The following is an 18,224-nucleotide window of genomic DNA, read 5'->3' as shown; positions in this document are numbered from 1 at the left end:
CGTCCTTTCAATCGTTTACTGCTTACACGCTGACGAACGAAAGAGAGAACCGACTGACGCATGCGACCTTCAAGGACTCGTTTTTCTAACAATGCAAGCGCACCGAAGTTGCAAGCGTTCACTGGTTTTTAATAGCTTGTTGCAGGCCCATTTATGAATGTCCCTCGTATCTGTGGTAAGTTTCCACTCTGAAGGACGTATTTCAAGTACTCTTTGTCAGAGTTCGAACTTCTTTTGTGTAAGGGAACCGACACGGCCGTTATATACAACCAGTGACGTGAAAGAGTCGTTTAGATTAACTCGATAGCCGAGAGCGTATGGCTTCCTTTGCCGTATGCGATGCCGTTATCGCGTCTCTCGTCGAGCAACTTGGCTGCTCATTTGCGTGGCTCTCGGCAGCCGGTAGTGACGCAGTCACGGCGACGCGTCCGTGAGGTGCGGACGACGGCAATTCAGACCGGCAGTTCCGGAAAGCCCGCGGCACGATGATCAAACTCTTCCGCTTCAGTGGTGTCCTGAGGCAGCTTCTTGCCGTTCTGGCCGGTAAGTAAATACTTACCGCAGTCTTTAAGTACTGACTTCTTTACATCAAGTACATGTCATTTTGGCTGAACAAGTACCCATCGCTGCACAACTTTCGACGACCAATAAGTTTCATAAACTTCGCCATTCTCGAAAAGTGGTGTTTGAACATTTTCATACAGAATCATTTTTTATACTCGGGAGATACACGACGTGTCAGTTCTTGTACAGATACGTGGAACACCCGTGTGCAGAACTATAGACCTATCTCTCTAACGTCGATCAGTTGTACAATTTTGGAACACATATTATGTTCTAGCATAATGACTTATCTGGAGACTAGAAATCTACTCTGTAGGAATCTGCATGCGTTTCGAAAAAGGCGATCGTGTGAAACCCAGCTCTCGCTATTCGTCCACGAGACTCAGAGGGCCATAGACACGGGTTCCCAGGTAGATGCCGTGTTTCTTGACTTCCGCAAGTCGTTCGATACAGTTCCCCACAGTCGTTTAATGAACAAAGTAAGAGCGTATGGACTATCAGACCAATTGTGTGATTGGATTGAAGAGTTCCTAGATAACAGAACGCAGCATGTCATTCTCAATGGAGAGAAGTCTTCCGAAGTAAGAGTGATTTCAGGTGTGCCTCACGGGAGTGTCGTAGGACCGTTGCTATTCACAATATACATAAATGACCTTGTGGATGACATCGGAAGTTCACTGAGGCTTTTGCGGATGATGCTGTGGTATATCAGAAGGTTGTAACAATGGAAAATTGTACTGAAATGCAGGAGGATATGCAGCGAATTGACGCATGGTGCAGGGAATGGCAATTGAATCTCAATGTAGACAAATGTAGTGTGCTGCGAATACATAGAAAGAAAGATTCCTTATCATTTAGCTACAATATAGCAGGTCAGCAAATGGAAGCAGTTAATTCCATAAATTATCTGGGAGTACGCTTTAGGAGTGATTTAAAATGGAATGATCACGTAAAGTTGATCGTCGGTAAAGCAGATGCCAGACTGAGATTCATTGGAAGAATCCTAAGGAAATGCAATCCGAAAACAAAGGAAGTAGGTTACAGTACGCTTGTTCGTCCACTGCTTAAATACTGCTCAGCAGTGTGGGATCCGTACCAGATAGGGTTCATAGAAGAAACAGAGAAAATGCAGCGGAGAGCAGCGTGCTTCGTTACAGGAAAGCGTTACGGAGATTATAGATAAACTCCAGTGGAAGACTCTGTAGGAGAGACGCTCAGTAGCTCGGTACGGGCTTTTGTTGAAGTTTCGAGAACATACCTTCACCGAGGAGTGAAGGATAGAAGTACTCAAGGTACCCTCCGCCGCACACCGTCAGGTGGCCTGCGGAGTATGGATGTAGAACACACAAACCGAATCATACTCCATGAATATTCACTGTTTGGAGTCTGCTCGCAAGTACTGTGACAGCGGGGAGCTTTCTGCTGACATTTGATAAGTAACCTATTTTATATGCGGATATCGTGGCATCTTGTCTGTGGCTTATACGTTGTGACGAGTATGTGAATCTTCTTTAAACATAGTCCACAATCGTGTGAAATTTACAGTATGCTGTCCCGCATGGATCTATTTTTGGTTCACTTTTGGTTATGAACCGCATAACTGACGTACAATAGACAATAAGTGAGTGGTGGCACATCACGTCAGTTAAACGTGTTTGGCCAGCCATATCAGACACAGCCAGAACAATAGCTAATCAACTGTGCAGTTCGTTCCCACAAAATCACTCAAGTGTTAATCTTACGTCTGTTCGTGTTACGGAATCTCAAACAAATAAAAACGACGTAACTGTGTATTTACATTTATATACTAAATGAGACATAAGAAAAAGATGATCTAGAGGTGCATCTCGCTGTGATTTCGTCTTTTACGTATTGACATGCAGGCACATATGGTAACTGATTTTGCACATTTCCACTTACAGCATTAGATCAAAGAAAAATGCAGCTAAAGGGAGCACGTAATGTATTTTGGAAAAGTGTACAAAAAGAATGTTGTGTGGACAAGCTAACAGTATACATTGCAGGGGCTTCTTACAATCACTTCCCTACTTATTTACTTCTTAAGAGATACATTGACACACAGTTATTAAATTGTTATTTACATAGCCACAACACAAAATATAAAAATAATTCTCATGTAAAAGTTGTTTCCTCGTTCACAGTCAAGGCGAGGAATCATATTCTGATGTAAAGTTGCCTAAGACGTAAGAAGAGAAACTGAGAATCCTTGCAAAGTGTAAATATTTTTTTTAGTGTCACTAACCGCATACTGCATATAATAAATTGGAAATCTTGTTAAGTAATAATGCTCTTTGTTTATATAGCTCTTTAGATCACAACTTATAGAGAACTGTTTCCGTGTGCCGGCTATCAGTTTGCTCGTGTAAAAATGGAGCAATCAGTAGTGAATTAAGAGCAGCTGGGTAGCATATTTGTAAGCAACGAATTTTCAGTGCAGCAGTTTTTCTGTTAACTGTACTACATGCATCTGTAGACTTCTTAGAGCCTAATAGACTGTTTTGGAGTACACATTAATTTATACTTTAACTCGTTTTATATTCTCGAATGTTCTCCTTCCTTCAGATTACGGTTCGCAGAATACGAGTGGCACTCGCTGCTATTGATTAGTGGGTTACATGGCAAGCATCACCGTCCCACCTATGCTTTGGAGAATGAGCTGATCAGATGAATGTCCAGTGAATGTCCAGCTGAATGTCCACTAAATTTATAGGAATGAATCAGGGTTCCCTCTAACGAATAGTCTGGCGTTATGTGTTATTAAAAGATAACAACCACGTCCACTGCGAAGTAGGTAGAAATTTCATTTGAAAGAATCCACAATTGGTAGCAACTGAGATTTCCAAGGTGCACCATCGTGTTTGGCCCACCGTTCATATTGAAAGACAAAATAAACCGAACGTCAGAAAATGGGAGTGGCCATTTCCCTACCCCAAGCCACACTGCATGAACACGGACTCTGACCAGTAAATTTAAAGCGAGTAGCATTTACGAACAAATACGCTCACGAGTTACATTTTACACTCTACTTATTCAGATATACATCTTTGACGAGTCTATCGTGAACCAGGTTTGGGGCACCATAATAAATAAACGCCAATAATGAAAGCGAAGTACGAAGTCAGGTCGTCCAAAATGCGTATCTCTCTGCTTCACGCGGATATCTCTAGGCACTTTGATTCTTAGGTGGAAGGCCCATTTTTGACGATTAGGTATAGAGAGTTGAATCGAAATCGGTTCGTTGTAGAATGCCAGACATACTAGAATTCAGCTGACACTTAACATGGTCATATGTTTAAGTCCAGACGTAACTTGTTAGGAACGTTAGCAAGTGATCCAGAATTACTAATCTTGACACCTCTCACGTCACGTTTTTATTACTTTATTTTTTGGTAGCTGGCTTCAACAACGCCATCTTCAGACCCGAGCGTGACATCAGTTTGGACACCGTACTCTGGATCCTATCAGATGTGTAAACGAAACGACCTCACTAGTCGCGCACCACACTCTCCAGTCCACCCTTGGGCTGCCAGCACCAGCCTAACATCTGCTGGCTCCGTTCCATTCTAACACCTGTACACCGATACTCATCCCGGATCTCTTCTCTCTTTTGATTAGTTGTCTCTCAAATATTCAAAGAAACGCGCTCACATTGACCACTCGGCTCGCTACTAGTTCTCTGCGTAGCTTGCGGCTCCAAGATGAATTACGCGCTATAAGTGTCACCTGGAAAACACAACTATCGCCTTTAACAGGAAAAAAACTTGAAACTACCTGGTAGATTGAGACTGTGCGCAGGACGGAGACTCGAGCTTGGTACCTTTGCCTTTCGCGGGCAACTGCTGCACCGACTCAGCTACGCGCTGCAGGTGAAAGTTTAATTCAGGAAAGTACCACTTTCCAGTGCCGACCCACATCCGTTCGGTGCCTGTAAATAGGCACGGAGTTCCCGGAACCGATATCGTTCCACAGCGACTCCAGGTGTCACATAGGCCTCGTGGCAAACATCGCCGAGAATGGGTTAACTTTGCTGTGTCTAGTGTATCCAGGGCACTTGTACCTGAATGTTACGTAAGCATGCCTTCCGGCTTCCCAGGGACGCGTCAGCATACGTAACCTTCCCACTCATGCGTCGGACACCATCATCCAGGGAGGCATTGTCCTTGTGGCTGAGGTGCCAGGTTCCCACGTTCCCTCTACAGCCAAAGGATGACTGTATGTAGCTCACCGATATATTCTTGCAAAAGCCTCTCTAAATCAGCCGTCGCACCGCCCCTTCTTTTTGGTGTCAGTATCGTACAATGACGATACTTTCCTCTTCACAAGAGGATCATCAGAATAATCTTACAATGCTGCGACCATACATGACCGAGCGAGGTGGCGCAGTGGTTAGCACACTGGACTCGCATTCGGGAGGACGACGGTTCAATCCCGTCTCCGGCCATCCTGATTTAGGTTTTCCGTGATTTCCCTAAATCGTTTCAGGCAAATGCCGGGATGGTTCCTTTGAAAGGGCACGGCTGATTTCCTTCCCAATCCTTCCCTAACCCGAGCTTGCGCTCCGTCTCTAATGACCTCGTTGTCGACGGGACGTTAAACACTAACCACCACCACCACCACCACACATGATCAATCGTTTATGTAAACTGAATACATTAGAGATCGCATTACGCTTCCTTGGAACATAATTGATGTTGCTTTCGTTTTATAGAACATTCGTTGCACAGCAAGTTTCTATTAGCCAAATATTCGTCGAGAGAATCAAATACCTGAGAAGATACACCCTTGGTTAGTTGTCTGACGAAGTGATACAGAGTTGAAAAGCTTCAGAAGATGTAGGGAGACGTAATCTAGCTGTTTATTGTCGTCCAGAGAAGGCTTAGCTAAAGAAAATAAAACTGCAAAAAAGCGACTTGGACTCAGTCAAGATTAGTGACGGTCAGATGTTTTCCTTAGGTGGATGGTTCCACTTTGGGAACAATTGGTTGGTTATTGCCGTAAATGCGTGTCTGTGGTACGGGAAACAACGTGTTTTAGAGAGCACAATTGCTCCGTAATATTCCAGCGGGCAGAAATCTCTCTCAGATTAACGAGAACTCAACATCTCAGAGACTGTACAATACGAGAAGGAGTAAGGAAGTGTATTCAGAGTTTAAAGTCTAAGGGACAACAAGATAATTACACGTTGAATTATATGGTGAAAATCTTATTTTGTAGAGTGCTACTAGTTTCGGTCATAGACAATTTTCAAGCTTAGCAGGCACAAGTGGCTAGAATGTTATGCCTTGATGTGAACGATTACAAGTTGCTGTTGCTGTTGCTGGTCAGTCGTAGTCAACAAAATTGTCCACAATTTAATAATGGTACAGAGGAATTGCCACCAAAAGGAGCCGGCCGGGTGGCCGAGCGGTTCTAGGCGCTACAGTCTGGACCCGCGTGACAGCTACGGTCGCAGGTTCGAATCCTGCCTCGGGCATGGATGTGTGTGATGTCCTTAGGTTAGTTAGGTTTAATTAGTTCTAAATTCTAAATTCTAATTCTGATGACCACAGAAGTTAAGTCCCATAGTACTCAGGGCTACTTTTGAACCAAAAGGATTATTCACATCGAAAGTCAATAACAAACTATGCTAAGCTTTAAAATGGGCTACGATCGAAACTAGTAGCACTGTGCAAAGTAAAAGACAGCTGAAGGTTTTCACCATGAATTTAGACATTGTTAGCAACTGACTTTCCCCTCCTATGTGCATATATAATGTGGTTACGTGTGGAACCCAAGCTCATCTTACGAGAAGATCACACGACAATCGTGTTTCTGTACTCTTGTTTTTATAGTATGTAAAGCTCAGAAATCAAATATCGATCGATACAACTGTAAAAAATTCTCGACAAAATCGAAATTGAAGTCTTCCAAGCTCTTTAATTCCCAAAACGTACCGGCAACATGGGACTGTGGTAGAGGGCTCGTCTGCATGGTGGATGGCCTGGGTTCGAGTCCTGACGATCACAATTTTTTTTTAAGAGATGTATGTTCCAGGAGCATTTCTACGAAGCATAAAATACATAAACTCATTTGTAATGTTTTTAATCTCAACATCCGATATTAACCATCTTCTAGAAAAACTAGCAATTAACAATTTATATTTGCAATGAAAACCGGATTTTCGATTTTTGTGTGCAATATTTATTTACAAATACTGTAAAAAGAAACGTGTTCTCATAAAAATGACAGATGTGTGATGAAATGTAATAGAAGTTTTGACATCGGCCGCACTGAGGCAGTGAAATGAATTCAATGGCAACAAGTAAACATTTGTGCCGAATCGTGACCCGAACCCTGATTTCCTGCTTTGCGGCGGATGTCAGAATTTCTGTTTCATTTCATCATGTATATGTACGGTTGCGCGATCAAGAGTAGTGTTTGTTCTCTCGGACACGTATTAATTAGGTATTTTTTAATTATCATATATTCGATGGATTTTATAGTGAATACGTAGGTGTTCGAACTGAAAGTGGAAAAAAACGAAAAAAATGACGGAATGACAGTAGAAACAGCGATCTAGCGATTTCCAGTCCTGAGTGTTACTGATTTTTTTTTCATCTTAAATATTTTACGCTTCACAAAAATGTTCGATGTTTAAACTTTTGCATCCGACGGGAATGGAACCCAGAACTCCAAACAGCCGCTGACCATTCTATGCCTGTCGAAGAAATAACCTTACTTTAAAACATTTATGTGCTCCGAAAAAATTAGAGTCGATTTTATCGAGAATTTTTGAGAGTTGAATGGAACTGTTTTGAAATGCTGATGTTTGAGCTCTGAACTTCACGTGCCATAGACAGATTGCTGTGTGGCCTCATTATCAGACAGAATCGGGGAGGAAATCAGTCGTGATCTATTCAAAGAGCCATGTCGGAGTTCACCTGGTGCGGGTTAGGAAAAGCACAGAAAAACTAAACCTCGACGAGTGCCTGGGGAATTAAATCCCATGGTTTCAGTTCACGAACACAATGTTTAACACCCGCAGCACGAGCCATATATTGAACTTTGTTTAGGTCTACAGTTTCAGAAGCTGGTGGCTGATCAGACAATACCACTTCGATGGCACGATTTTAAAAAAGCCCTCTTATAGCTGTCGACATATTTCGATTTATTATTCCACGTCTTTTTAGTACTAAATTTTATTCCAAAACTATTACTGGGGACGAGACAATATTCATTTACATTGTGGTGTACATTTCTGCGGCGATCATCGTTATTATTGTTCCACAGACAATGGAGGTGATATAAATACCACATTCTTGTGTATGTCAAAGATATTCTAAATATAATGTCAGAGATAAGTGTTTTCATTGGATAAGTATGAAATGGTCTAACATCAACTCGTTGTTGTACGAGTTAAAGCTTGATCTACGAATGTGGATTCTTTCAGCTATTTTTTTCGAAAACATAATCTGGGGAAGCTAATTTATTGTGACGCTCCTCATCTACACTATTTTCACATGACAAGAGAATAACAATTTTAGATATGCCCACACATATCTTCACGTTAAATCTCATACATTTGCTGAAGTGAAATAACTGACGTCTTCAGCGCAACTTCAAAATTTTGTGCATCATCACGCCGTATACGAGCCGCTCCGCATTTTTTGATTATGATATTTATTCACGCTTTTATTACAGCGACAAAACACTACTTCTTCTTCTACCCTAAAATGGCATTCTCTGTACGTGTAGATTCGGTGATTAACCTTATCTGTTAAAGAAAGCTAAAACCAGTCTCTTGTTCGAAATAGTTATTTATTCCACGAAGCGGTTTTCGAACTTTTTCGGGCTCATCTACAGGTGACGTTCAGTGTTTAATGCTGAGTGCTGGCTCTGTGACAAGAAGATGGAACGTGCTTTAATGCATCGGTCAGAGTATTGTCTATATGCCGATTTAGATCCAGCTGTGGACTTCCTCTCACCTTAGTCCCGAAGCTTCGAATATGGCAAGGCCACTTTTTATCAGTTACGTGCCTTTCGCTAAAACGCGTTCCTTTGCGAGGTGACGTACCTTTGCATATCAGTGACAGCAAAGATGCGGCACTTTCTCAATGTCTCAGACTAACCTCTACCGGTCATCATGCACCATAGAACTAAAAATTCAAACTGATTGCTCCAAAATCCCGCTATATTATATATTGTCGTCACATTGTGAAAACTAAAATTTAGGTATAGCAACCAAGAGTATGGCGCTGAGAGGAAGGTCGTATCACACTTGATATAGTAATACACAGCATTTCAAAAATTACACTACTGGCCATTAAAATTGCTACACCACGTAGGTGACGTGCTACAGACGTGAAATTTAACCGACGGGAAGAAGATGCGGTGATGTGCAAATGATCAGCTTTTCAGAGCATTCACACAAGGTTGGTGCACGAATGGCAAAAAGTGATTTTTTTGGATGAATCCAGGTTCTGTTTACAGCATCATGATGGTCGCATCCGTGTTTGGCGACATTGCGAAGAACACACATTGGAAGCGTGTATTCGTCGTCGCCTTACTGGCGTATCACCCGGCGTGATGGTATGCGGTGCCATTGGTTACACGTCTCGATCACCTCTTGTTCGCATTGACGGCACTTTGAACAGTGGACGTTACATTTCAGATGTGTTACGACCCGTGGTTCTACCCTTCATTCGATCCCTGCGAATCCCTACATTTCAGCAGGATAATGCACGACCGCATGTTGCAAGTCCTGTACGGGCGTTTCTGGATACAGAAAATGTTCGACTGCTGCCCTGACCAGCACATTCTCCAGATCTCTCACCAATTGAAAACGTCTGGCCAATGGTGGCCGAGCAACTGGCTCGTCACAGTACTCCAGTCACTACTCTTGATGATCTGTGGTATCGTGTTGAAGCTGCATGGGCAGCTGTACATGTACACGCCATCCAAGCTCTGTCTGACTCAATGTCCAGGCGTATCAAGGCCGTTATTACGGCCAGAGGTGGTTGTTCTGGGTACTGACTTCTCAGGATCTATGCACCCAAATTGCGTGAAAAATTATCACATGTCAGTTCTAGTATATTCATAGTTGAGGCGGTCATCAGTTAGGTCAGGCCCGATGTGAGGAGTGGAGAACGTGTTCAATCCCTTCTCAGACAAGGCACAAGGTAGGTATGATTTTAGCTTTTTAAGAGCCGAAATGATGGCATCCTCTTGGGTAAAATATTCCGGAGGTAAAATAGTCCCCCATTCGGATCTCCGGGCGGGGACTACTCAGGAGGATGTCGTTATCAGGAGAAAGAAAACTGGCGTTCTACGGATCGGAGCGTGGAATGTCAGATCCCTTAATCGGGCAGGTAGGTTCGAAAATTTAAAAAGGGAAATGGATAGGTTAAAGTTAGATATAGTGGGAATTAGTGAAGTTCGGTGGCAGGAGGAACAAGACTTCTGGTCAGGTGACTACAGGGTTATAAACACAAAATCAAATAGGGGTAATGCAGGAGTAGGTTTAATAATGAATAGGAAAATAGGAATGCGGGTAAGCTACTACAAACAGCATAGTGAACGCATTATTGTGGCCAAGATAGATACGAAGCCCACACCTACTACAGTAGTACAAGTTTATATGCCAACTAGCTCTGCAGATGATGAAGAAATTGAAGAAATGTACGATGAAATAAAAGAAATTATTCAGATAGTGAAGGGAGATGAAAATTTAATAGTAATGGGTGACTGGAATTCGAGTGTAGGAAAAGGGAGAGAAGGAAACATAGTAGGTGAATATGGATTGGGGCTAAGAAATGAAAGAGGAAGCCGCCTAGTAGAATTTTGCACAGAGCACAACTTAATCATAGCTAACACTTGGTTTAAGAATCATGAAAGAAGGTTGTATACGTGGAAGAACCCTGGAGATACTAAAAGGTATCAGATAGATTATATAATGGTAAGACAGAGATTTAGGAACCAGGTTTTAAGCTGTAAGACATTTCCAGGGGCAGATGTGGACTCTGACCACAATCTATTGGTTATGACCTGTAGATTAAAACTGAAGAAACTGCAAAAATGTGGGAAATTAAGGAGATGGGACCTGGATAAACTGAAAGAACCAGAGGTTGTACAGAGTTTCAGAGAGAGCATAAGGGAACAATTGACAGGAACAGGGGAAAGAAATACAGTAGAAGAAGAATGGGTAGCTCTGAGGGATGTAGTAGTGAAGGCAGCAGAGGATAAAGTAGGTACAAAGACGAGGGCTGCTAGAAATCCTTGGGTAACAGAAGAAATATTGAATTTAATTGATGAAAGGAGAAAATATAAAAATGCAGTAAATGAAGCAGGCAAAAAGGAATACAAACGTCTCAAAAATGAGATCGACAGGAAGTGCAAAATGGCTAAACAGGGATGGCTAGAGGACAAATGTAAGGATGTAGAAGCTTATCTCACTAGGGGTAAGATAGATACTGCCTACAGGAAAATTAAAGAGACCTTTGGAGAGAAGAGAACCACTTGTATGAATATCAAGAGCTCAGATGGCAGCCCAGTACTAAGCAAAGAAGGGAAGGTAGAAAGGTGGAAGGAGTATATAGAAGGTTTATACAAGGGCGATGTACTTGAGGACAATATTATGGAAATAGAAGAGGATGTAGATGAAGACGAAATGGGAGATACGATACTGCGTGAAGAGTTTGACAGAGCACTGAAAGACCTGAGTCGAAACAAGGCCCCCGGAGTAGACAACATTCCATTAGAACTACTGACGGCCTTGGGAGAGCCAGTCATGACAAAACTCTACCAGCTGGTGAGCAAGATGTATGAGACAGGCGAAATACCCTCAGACTTCAAGAAGAATATAATAATTCCAATCCCAAAGAAAGCAGGTGCTGACAGATGTGGAAATTACCGAACTATCAGTTTAATAAGTCACGGCTGCAAAATACTAACGCGAATTCTTTACAGACGAATGGAAAAACTGGTAGATGCAGACCTCGGGGAGGATCAGTTTGGATTCCGTCGAAATGTTGGAACACGTGAGGCAATACTGACCTTACGACTTATTTTAGAAGAAAGATTAAGAAAAGGCAAACCTACGTTTCTAGCATTTGTAGACTTAGAGAAAGCTTTTGACAATGTTGACTGGAATACTCTTTTTCAAATTCTAAAGGTGGCAGGGGTAAAATACAGGGAGCGAAAGGCTATTTATAATTTGTACAGAAACCAGATGGCAGTAATAAGAGTCGAGGGGCATGAAAGGGAAGCAGTGGTTGGGAAAGGAGTGAGACAGGGTTGTAGCCTCTCCCCGATGTTATCCAATCTGTATATTGAGCAAGCAGTAAAGGAAACAAAAGAAAAATTTGGAGTAGGTATTAAAATTCACGGAGACGAAGTAAAAACTTTGAGGTTCGCCGATGACATTGTAATTCTGTCAGAGACGGCAAAGGACTTGGAAGAGCAGTTGAACGGAATGGACAGTGTCTTGAAAGGAAGATATAAGTTGAACATTAACAAAAGCAAAACGAGGATAATGGAATGTAGTCAAATTAAATCGGGTGATGCTGAGGGAATTAGATTAGGAAATGAGACACTTAAAGTAGTAAAGGAGTTTTGCTATTTAGGAAGTAAAATAACTGATGATGGTCGAAGTAGAGAGGATATAAAATGTAGACTGGCAATGGCAAGGAAAGCGTTTCTGAAGAAGAGAAATTTGTTAACATCGAATATAGATCTATGTATCAGGAAGTCGTTTCTGAAAGTATTTGTTTGGAGTGTAGCCATGTATGGAAGTGAAACATGGACGATAACTAGTTTGGACAAGAAGAGAATAGAAGCTTTCGAAATGTGGTGCTACAGAAGAATACTGAAGATAAGGTGGATAGATCACGTAACTAATGAGGAGGTATTGAATAGGATTGGGGAGAAGAGAAGTTTGTGGCACAACTTGACTAGAAGAAGGGATCGGTTGGTAGGACATGTTTTGAGGCATCAAGGGATCACAAATTTAGCATTGGAGGGCAGCGTGGAGGGTAAAAATCGTAGAGGGAAACCGAGAGATGAGTACACTAAGCAGATTCAGAAGGATGTAGGTTGCAGTAGGTACTGGGAGATGAAGCAGCTTGCACAGGATAGAGTAGCATGGAGAGCTGCATCAAACCAGTCTCAGGACTGAAGACAACAACAACAAGAGCCGAAACGAGCGTTCTGCTTAACATTTTGTAAGTGCCGTACATAGAAACTTTCTAATAGCTATGTCAACATTCGGGGACATGGACTGTAACCGTTCCTTTAGTATAAATTTACTCATTTCGACTGATACACCAATAATCTCAGAGGATTTCAATGCCGCGAGAGGTACATATTCACTTGGGAAGGAAGGTTATAAATCATTTTCATATGATGCTTAGAGTTTCTGCTGCGCGTTCAGAAATAACGTCTGGTAAAGTATTCTTAAGTTTACTGGAAACTATGAAGGTGTTTTATAACTTTGCTTACTCTTCACTAATTCAGTGTACAAGTTGCAAAGTATTGAGAAAAATATTTCGTTTCGAAATTTCTCCCTACCAGTGAGAAGAACTTCTCAGTATCCGCTTCTTCATCAACATAACGTTTGCTTTTCCTTGATCTTTTATAGGCGCATTCATAGTCCACATCAGTCACAATCTCCATGGATTTATTTTCATAATAGTCGAAATTCCCACGAACAGAGCTAATAAACCTTACAAGTGATACGTATAACTCATGCACTATTCCAGTATCACTTTTTTACACTTTGCAAGTTCACGTTTACACTATGAAATATCTGGAGTATATCCTTCCAAACTGTCATCTTTCACGACAGCTGTAGTGATAGACTTGTCGTCAGTACTACCAAACTCGAAGTCGTGTATGCAAAATTTTTCGTAAAAAATTTACCTACTCTGCCTAGCGCTTTCAGAACATTAGCTTCATTTTCTCGCTTTGCTAAGCTAATTTCCTAAGTGTTGTCCCAATTAATTTTGCACGTACGGTTTTGTCACTCTTATTCATGTCAAAAATATTTACGAAACTCGCCGCGCGGGGTAGCCGAGTGGTTGCTGGCACGGTAGTTCAGCGTGTTCGGTCAGAAGGTTAGCTGCCCTCTGTAATAAAAAAAAAAAAAAAAAACTGAGTCAATGGATCCACGATGACCAATAACGAACAAAATTATATTACAAAAAAAAAAAAAATGGTCTGAGCCTCTCCCCCCGTCGGAGGTTTGAGTCCTCCCTTGGGCATGGGTGTTTGTCGTCCTTAGTGTAAGTTAGTTTAACTTAGATTAAGTAGTGTGTAAGCTTAGGGACCGATGACCTCAGCAGTTTTGTCCCATAAGACCTTACCACAAATTTCCAATTTTTTTTCCTTACGAAATTGTCGATTAACACAAAACGAAGTAAGTTTGTAAATAATAGGGTATCATACCAGACGACGCACGAGCACAAAACTTTTTACTTTACACACGATAGCGAACCAACACCAGCACAAACGGAAATAAGTGACATAGAAGTAGATAGCGACAGACTGGCGAAACAGCTTCAAACATTTAAGAAAGGCAAGGCTTCCGGTCCAGATTGTATACCACTCAGGTTCCTTTCAGAGTATGCTGATACAGTACCATACTTAACAATCATATACGACCGCTCGCTAATAGAAAGATCCGTACTCAAAGACTGGAAAGTTGCACAAGACAAATCAATACCCAAAAAGGAAATAGGAGTAATCCGCTGAATTAAAGACCCATATCACTAACATCGATTTGCAGAAGGGTTTAGGCACGTATGTTGTGCTCGAAAATAATGAATCACTTCGAAGAAGACGATTTATTGACAAATGACCAAACACAGATTCGGAAAATATCGTTCTTGTGAAACAAAACTAGCTCTTTATGAGTACTAACGATAGGGGACATCAAATGGATTGCATATTTTTAGTTTTCTCGAAGGTTTCTGACACCGTTTCTCACAAGCGACTTCTAATTAAATTGCGTGCATATGAAGTATCGTCACAGTAGTGTGACTGAATTCTTGATTTCCTGTCAGAGAAGTCACAGTTGGTACTAACTGACGGAAAGTCGACGGGTTAAACAGAAGTAGTATGTGGCGTTTCCTAAGGAAGTGTTGTAAGTCCTCTGTTGTTCCTAATCTGCGAAAATGTTCAAATGTGTGTGAAATCTTATGGGACTTAACTGCTAAGGTTATCAGTCTCTAAGATTACACACTACTTAACCTAAATTATCCTAAGGACAAACACACACACCCATGCCCGAGGGAGGACTTCGAACCTCCGCTGGGACCAGCCGCACAGTCCATCACTGCAGCGCCTGACACCGCTCGGCTAATCCCGCGCGGCTTCCTAATCTACATAAACGATTTAGCAGACAATCTGATTATCCCTCTTTTATCCCTCTTAGATTTTCTGCAGATTTACCGTCATGTGAAGTCATCAGATGATCAAAACGAATTGCAAAAGATATCTGTACGGTGCAGAAGTGACAACTGATTCTAAATCATGAAAAGTGTGAATTCATCAACATGAGTACTAAAAAGAATCCGCCAAATTTCAGTTACATGATAAATCACAAAAATGTGAAGGCTTCAGCTGAACTAAACACTTGGGAATTACTAAACGAATAACTTAAACTGGGACAATCACGTAGATATGTTGTGGGGAAAGCAAATCAAAGACAGGCAGAACACTTAGAAAATGTATAGCAACAGCTTTAGTAAAAGAGACTGCTTACACCAGCCCTCCGGAGTGGCCGAGCGGCTCTAGGCGCTACAGTCTGGAACCGCGCGACCGCTACGGTCGCAGGTTCGAATCCAGCCTCGGGCATGGATGTGTGTGATGTCCGCAGGTTACTTACGTTTATGTAGTTCTAAGATCTAGGGGACTGATGACTTCAGCAGTTAAGTCCCATAGTGCTCGGAGACAGTTGTACCATTTTTTGCTTACACCAATAGTCTCCGCCCTCGTCTTGAGTACTGCTGGGCGGTGTGGAATCCGCACCAGATAACACTGATGGAAGGCATCGAAAAAGTTCAAAGAAGGGCAGCTCGTTTTGTGTTATCGCGAAGTAAGGGGAGATTCTACGGATTTGATACATGAATTGCAGTGGTATTCATCAAAATTTCTATCATCAACTTTCTCTATCTACGTAGGGAGAAATGATGTTCACAATTAAATAAGAGAAATCAGAGCTTACACGGAAAGATTTAAGTGTTCGTTTTTCCCGGCCGCTGTCCGAGAGTGCAACTGTAGAGAAGTAGCTTGAAGCTAGTTCGATGAGTCCTCTACCAAACACTTAACTGTGAACTGCAGAATAGTCAAGTAGACGTAGACGCAGATGAAGTTCGTAAATTAAAAGTATCTAGTTCATAAGCGTACCACACGACAGTGATCAACTGTCTAGCCTGGTTTACGTGAGCGAAATGTGCTATGAAATAAAGTCGTTGAGACAGGAACGACAAAGTAGAAGAATGTAATTTAATTGTCGTCACCTTCTCTATTCTCAATGAACAGGAGTTAGAAGCCGACAGCATTCTCCGAGTAATAACATTTCATAACTCATATTGTCGAGTGTCGTCGTGATAGCTTGCTTTACAGTATTATTGAACAATTTCGTAAACACGATTCCAGATGGAAATTGTTTGGATTTCCATTCAGTCACCAATTAAACTAACAATATTTCAAAGCACGTATTATCGACTGTAGTTCTTACGACTTGTTTAAACTTATGCCAAGTGGGCCTACGTGTGAATTCCTCTCTGACCAGGGACTGCTTTGGGCGTAATAACCGTTCTTGCAGGGCCAAGAAAGTTTTAGGCGCTGCACAGTATGTTTAGATGGTGATGGAGGTGAAACTATGCTGTACTGTTAGCCCTTTCTTCTGTAACACTTGTACACGGCATCATAAAAGAGGTCGACGCAGTTTAAATATAACGGTAGGTTACAGACGCTCAAGTTTCAATTGAACAGTAGAACAATCGCCCTTTACGTGATAACAGTAATGGAAAACCTTGTTTTGAAGCCTCAGATCATTTTTGAGATATGCGTATATAGATTACCTGTGATATCTTGAACAATGTGAACACAAACAAGAACTCCTTTATCAAGACAATGTATTGTATGTAGTGCACTCACTTCTGGTCGAATGGGCAGATAACATGGTTAGAGATAGCAAATTGAATTTTTGGCAAATGATAGCTTGCAAAACAAAGAGTATTTTGCCACATAGCTAACATGCACAACTTCCTTATCTACTGCAATATATATGTGACTATACTTTTTGTTCGGTGAAATAATCTAATTCTTTGAAGTCTGATCTACAGCGGGCCAAATGATAGTATGTATTTGTAACCGTATAAATGAAGGAATGACATTCCTAATTTTTATAGAAAGCAAGAGCTTTCGTTCAAGTACTGACCTTATTTGCCATCAGTTGTTTGATTAATAGTAGACTGTTTCAGGATTCTGCCCCAACTGCAACTGTCTTAACGCGTTACTGAGGTGAAATTGTGTAAATCCCTCCATGTTTTGGGAAACGAAGCTAATGATAACATACCAAAAAGAGAAAGAAGAAATCTGTACAAGACAGGCGAAAACAAAATGCTCCCTTTGTTGCAAGTCCAGTGTAATCCTGTAGCCTTTGCATTTTTAATAACAATCGGATGGATTGTGGAATTATGGGTTGTACTAGCATAACGTGTTAATACGATTGTTGCACACTTGCTAGCTGTAGCTTACCAGCTCTGCAAGATGGCCCAAGATGGCCGCTCGTGTGAAGGCTCGCACTGCAGAGCTACACCTCCCTTATTGAGCTGTCCCGCCCTCGAGGGAGCTGCAACCACTATTGTCCTCCCCTACCTCACTGCGCCGTCCGCGCAGCTAGGGGACTACGTAACATTGCTCGCACTCTAAATCTACGTATCAGATCTTATAGGGTTTTTGTAAACAGGAGTGATTAGCGCTCTTTTCCAGGCACGTGTGGTTGTTTGCTGCACAAGAATTTCTCCAAAAACACGAGCTAGGAATGGAGACGATTTCACAGCGTATTCATTGCAAAATCTAATTGGAAGTCCACTGGATCGTTGTCTGCAACTGATCTCAGGAACAGGCCTGTATGGATTTGAATCCCCATTCAGTTACCCAGATTTTATTTTCCTATGATGTCCTTAAATATGAAGAACATTATACCACCGGTCTGTATTTAAAATTACTTTATTCGGAACTCGTAGTGTTGGGTACAACCCGTTCACGAGTGCATTTGTAGCAAACGATATGGACACATCATCCTCGTCTCGACAAATAAATAGCATACCATACATATTTACACAAAGCACCGTTGTCAGCGTTCACCATCTTGTAATGCATAGCTATTAATCGCACATAAACGTACTTATTCATGGGACTGCTACATTTGTATGACTGTGAGCAGGAAAATTGCTATCGAGACAAAGAGATGTATCCACATCTGTTGCTATAAATGAGTTCAGAATAGACCGTGCTCGAAACTAGTAGAACAGAAACCATCTTAGTGTATATACAGGGTGTTACAAAAAGGTACGGCCAAACTTTCAGCAAACATTCCTCACACACAAGGAAAGAAAATATGTTATGTGGACATGTATCCCGAAACGCTTACT

The 18,224-nt window shown here is 41.7% G+C and overlaps 1 protein-coding gene across 1 annotated transcript in view; it reads left to right on the top strand.

The window, feature by feature from the left end:
• The first annotated feature begins 291 nt into the window (after window positions 1-291).
• LOC126355807 (facilitated trehalose transporter Tret1-like) overlaps window positions 292-18,224 on the top strand; it is a 117,481-nt gene continuing 99,548 nt past the window's right edge. The window contains exon 1 of the mRNA XM_050006233.1: window positions 292-543. Within this exon, the coding sequence (XP_049862190.1) occupies window positions 486-543 (58 nt within the window). The 5' untranslated portion in view covers window positions 292-485. The remainder of the gene's footprint in view (window positions 544-18,224) is intronic.

This window comes from Schistocerca gregaria, chromosome 3, assembly GCF_023897955.1.
Source record: "Schistocerca gregaria isolate iqSchGreg1 chromosome 3, iqSchGreg1.2, whole genome shotgun sequence".
Classification (NCBI taxonomy): domain Eukaryota; kingdom Metazoa; phylum Arthropoda; class Insecta; order Orthoptera; family Acrididae; genus Schistocerca; species Schistocerca gregaria.
This window is presented reverse-complemented; position numbering and strand designations above follow the sequence as displayed.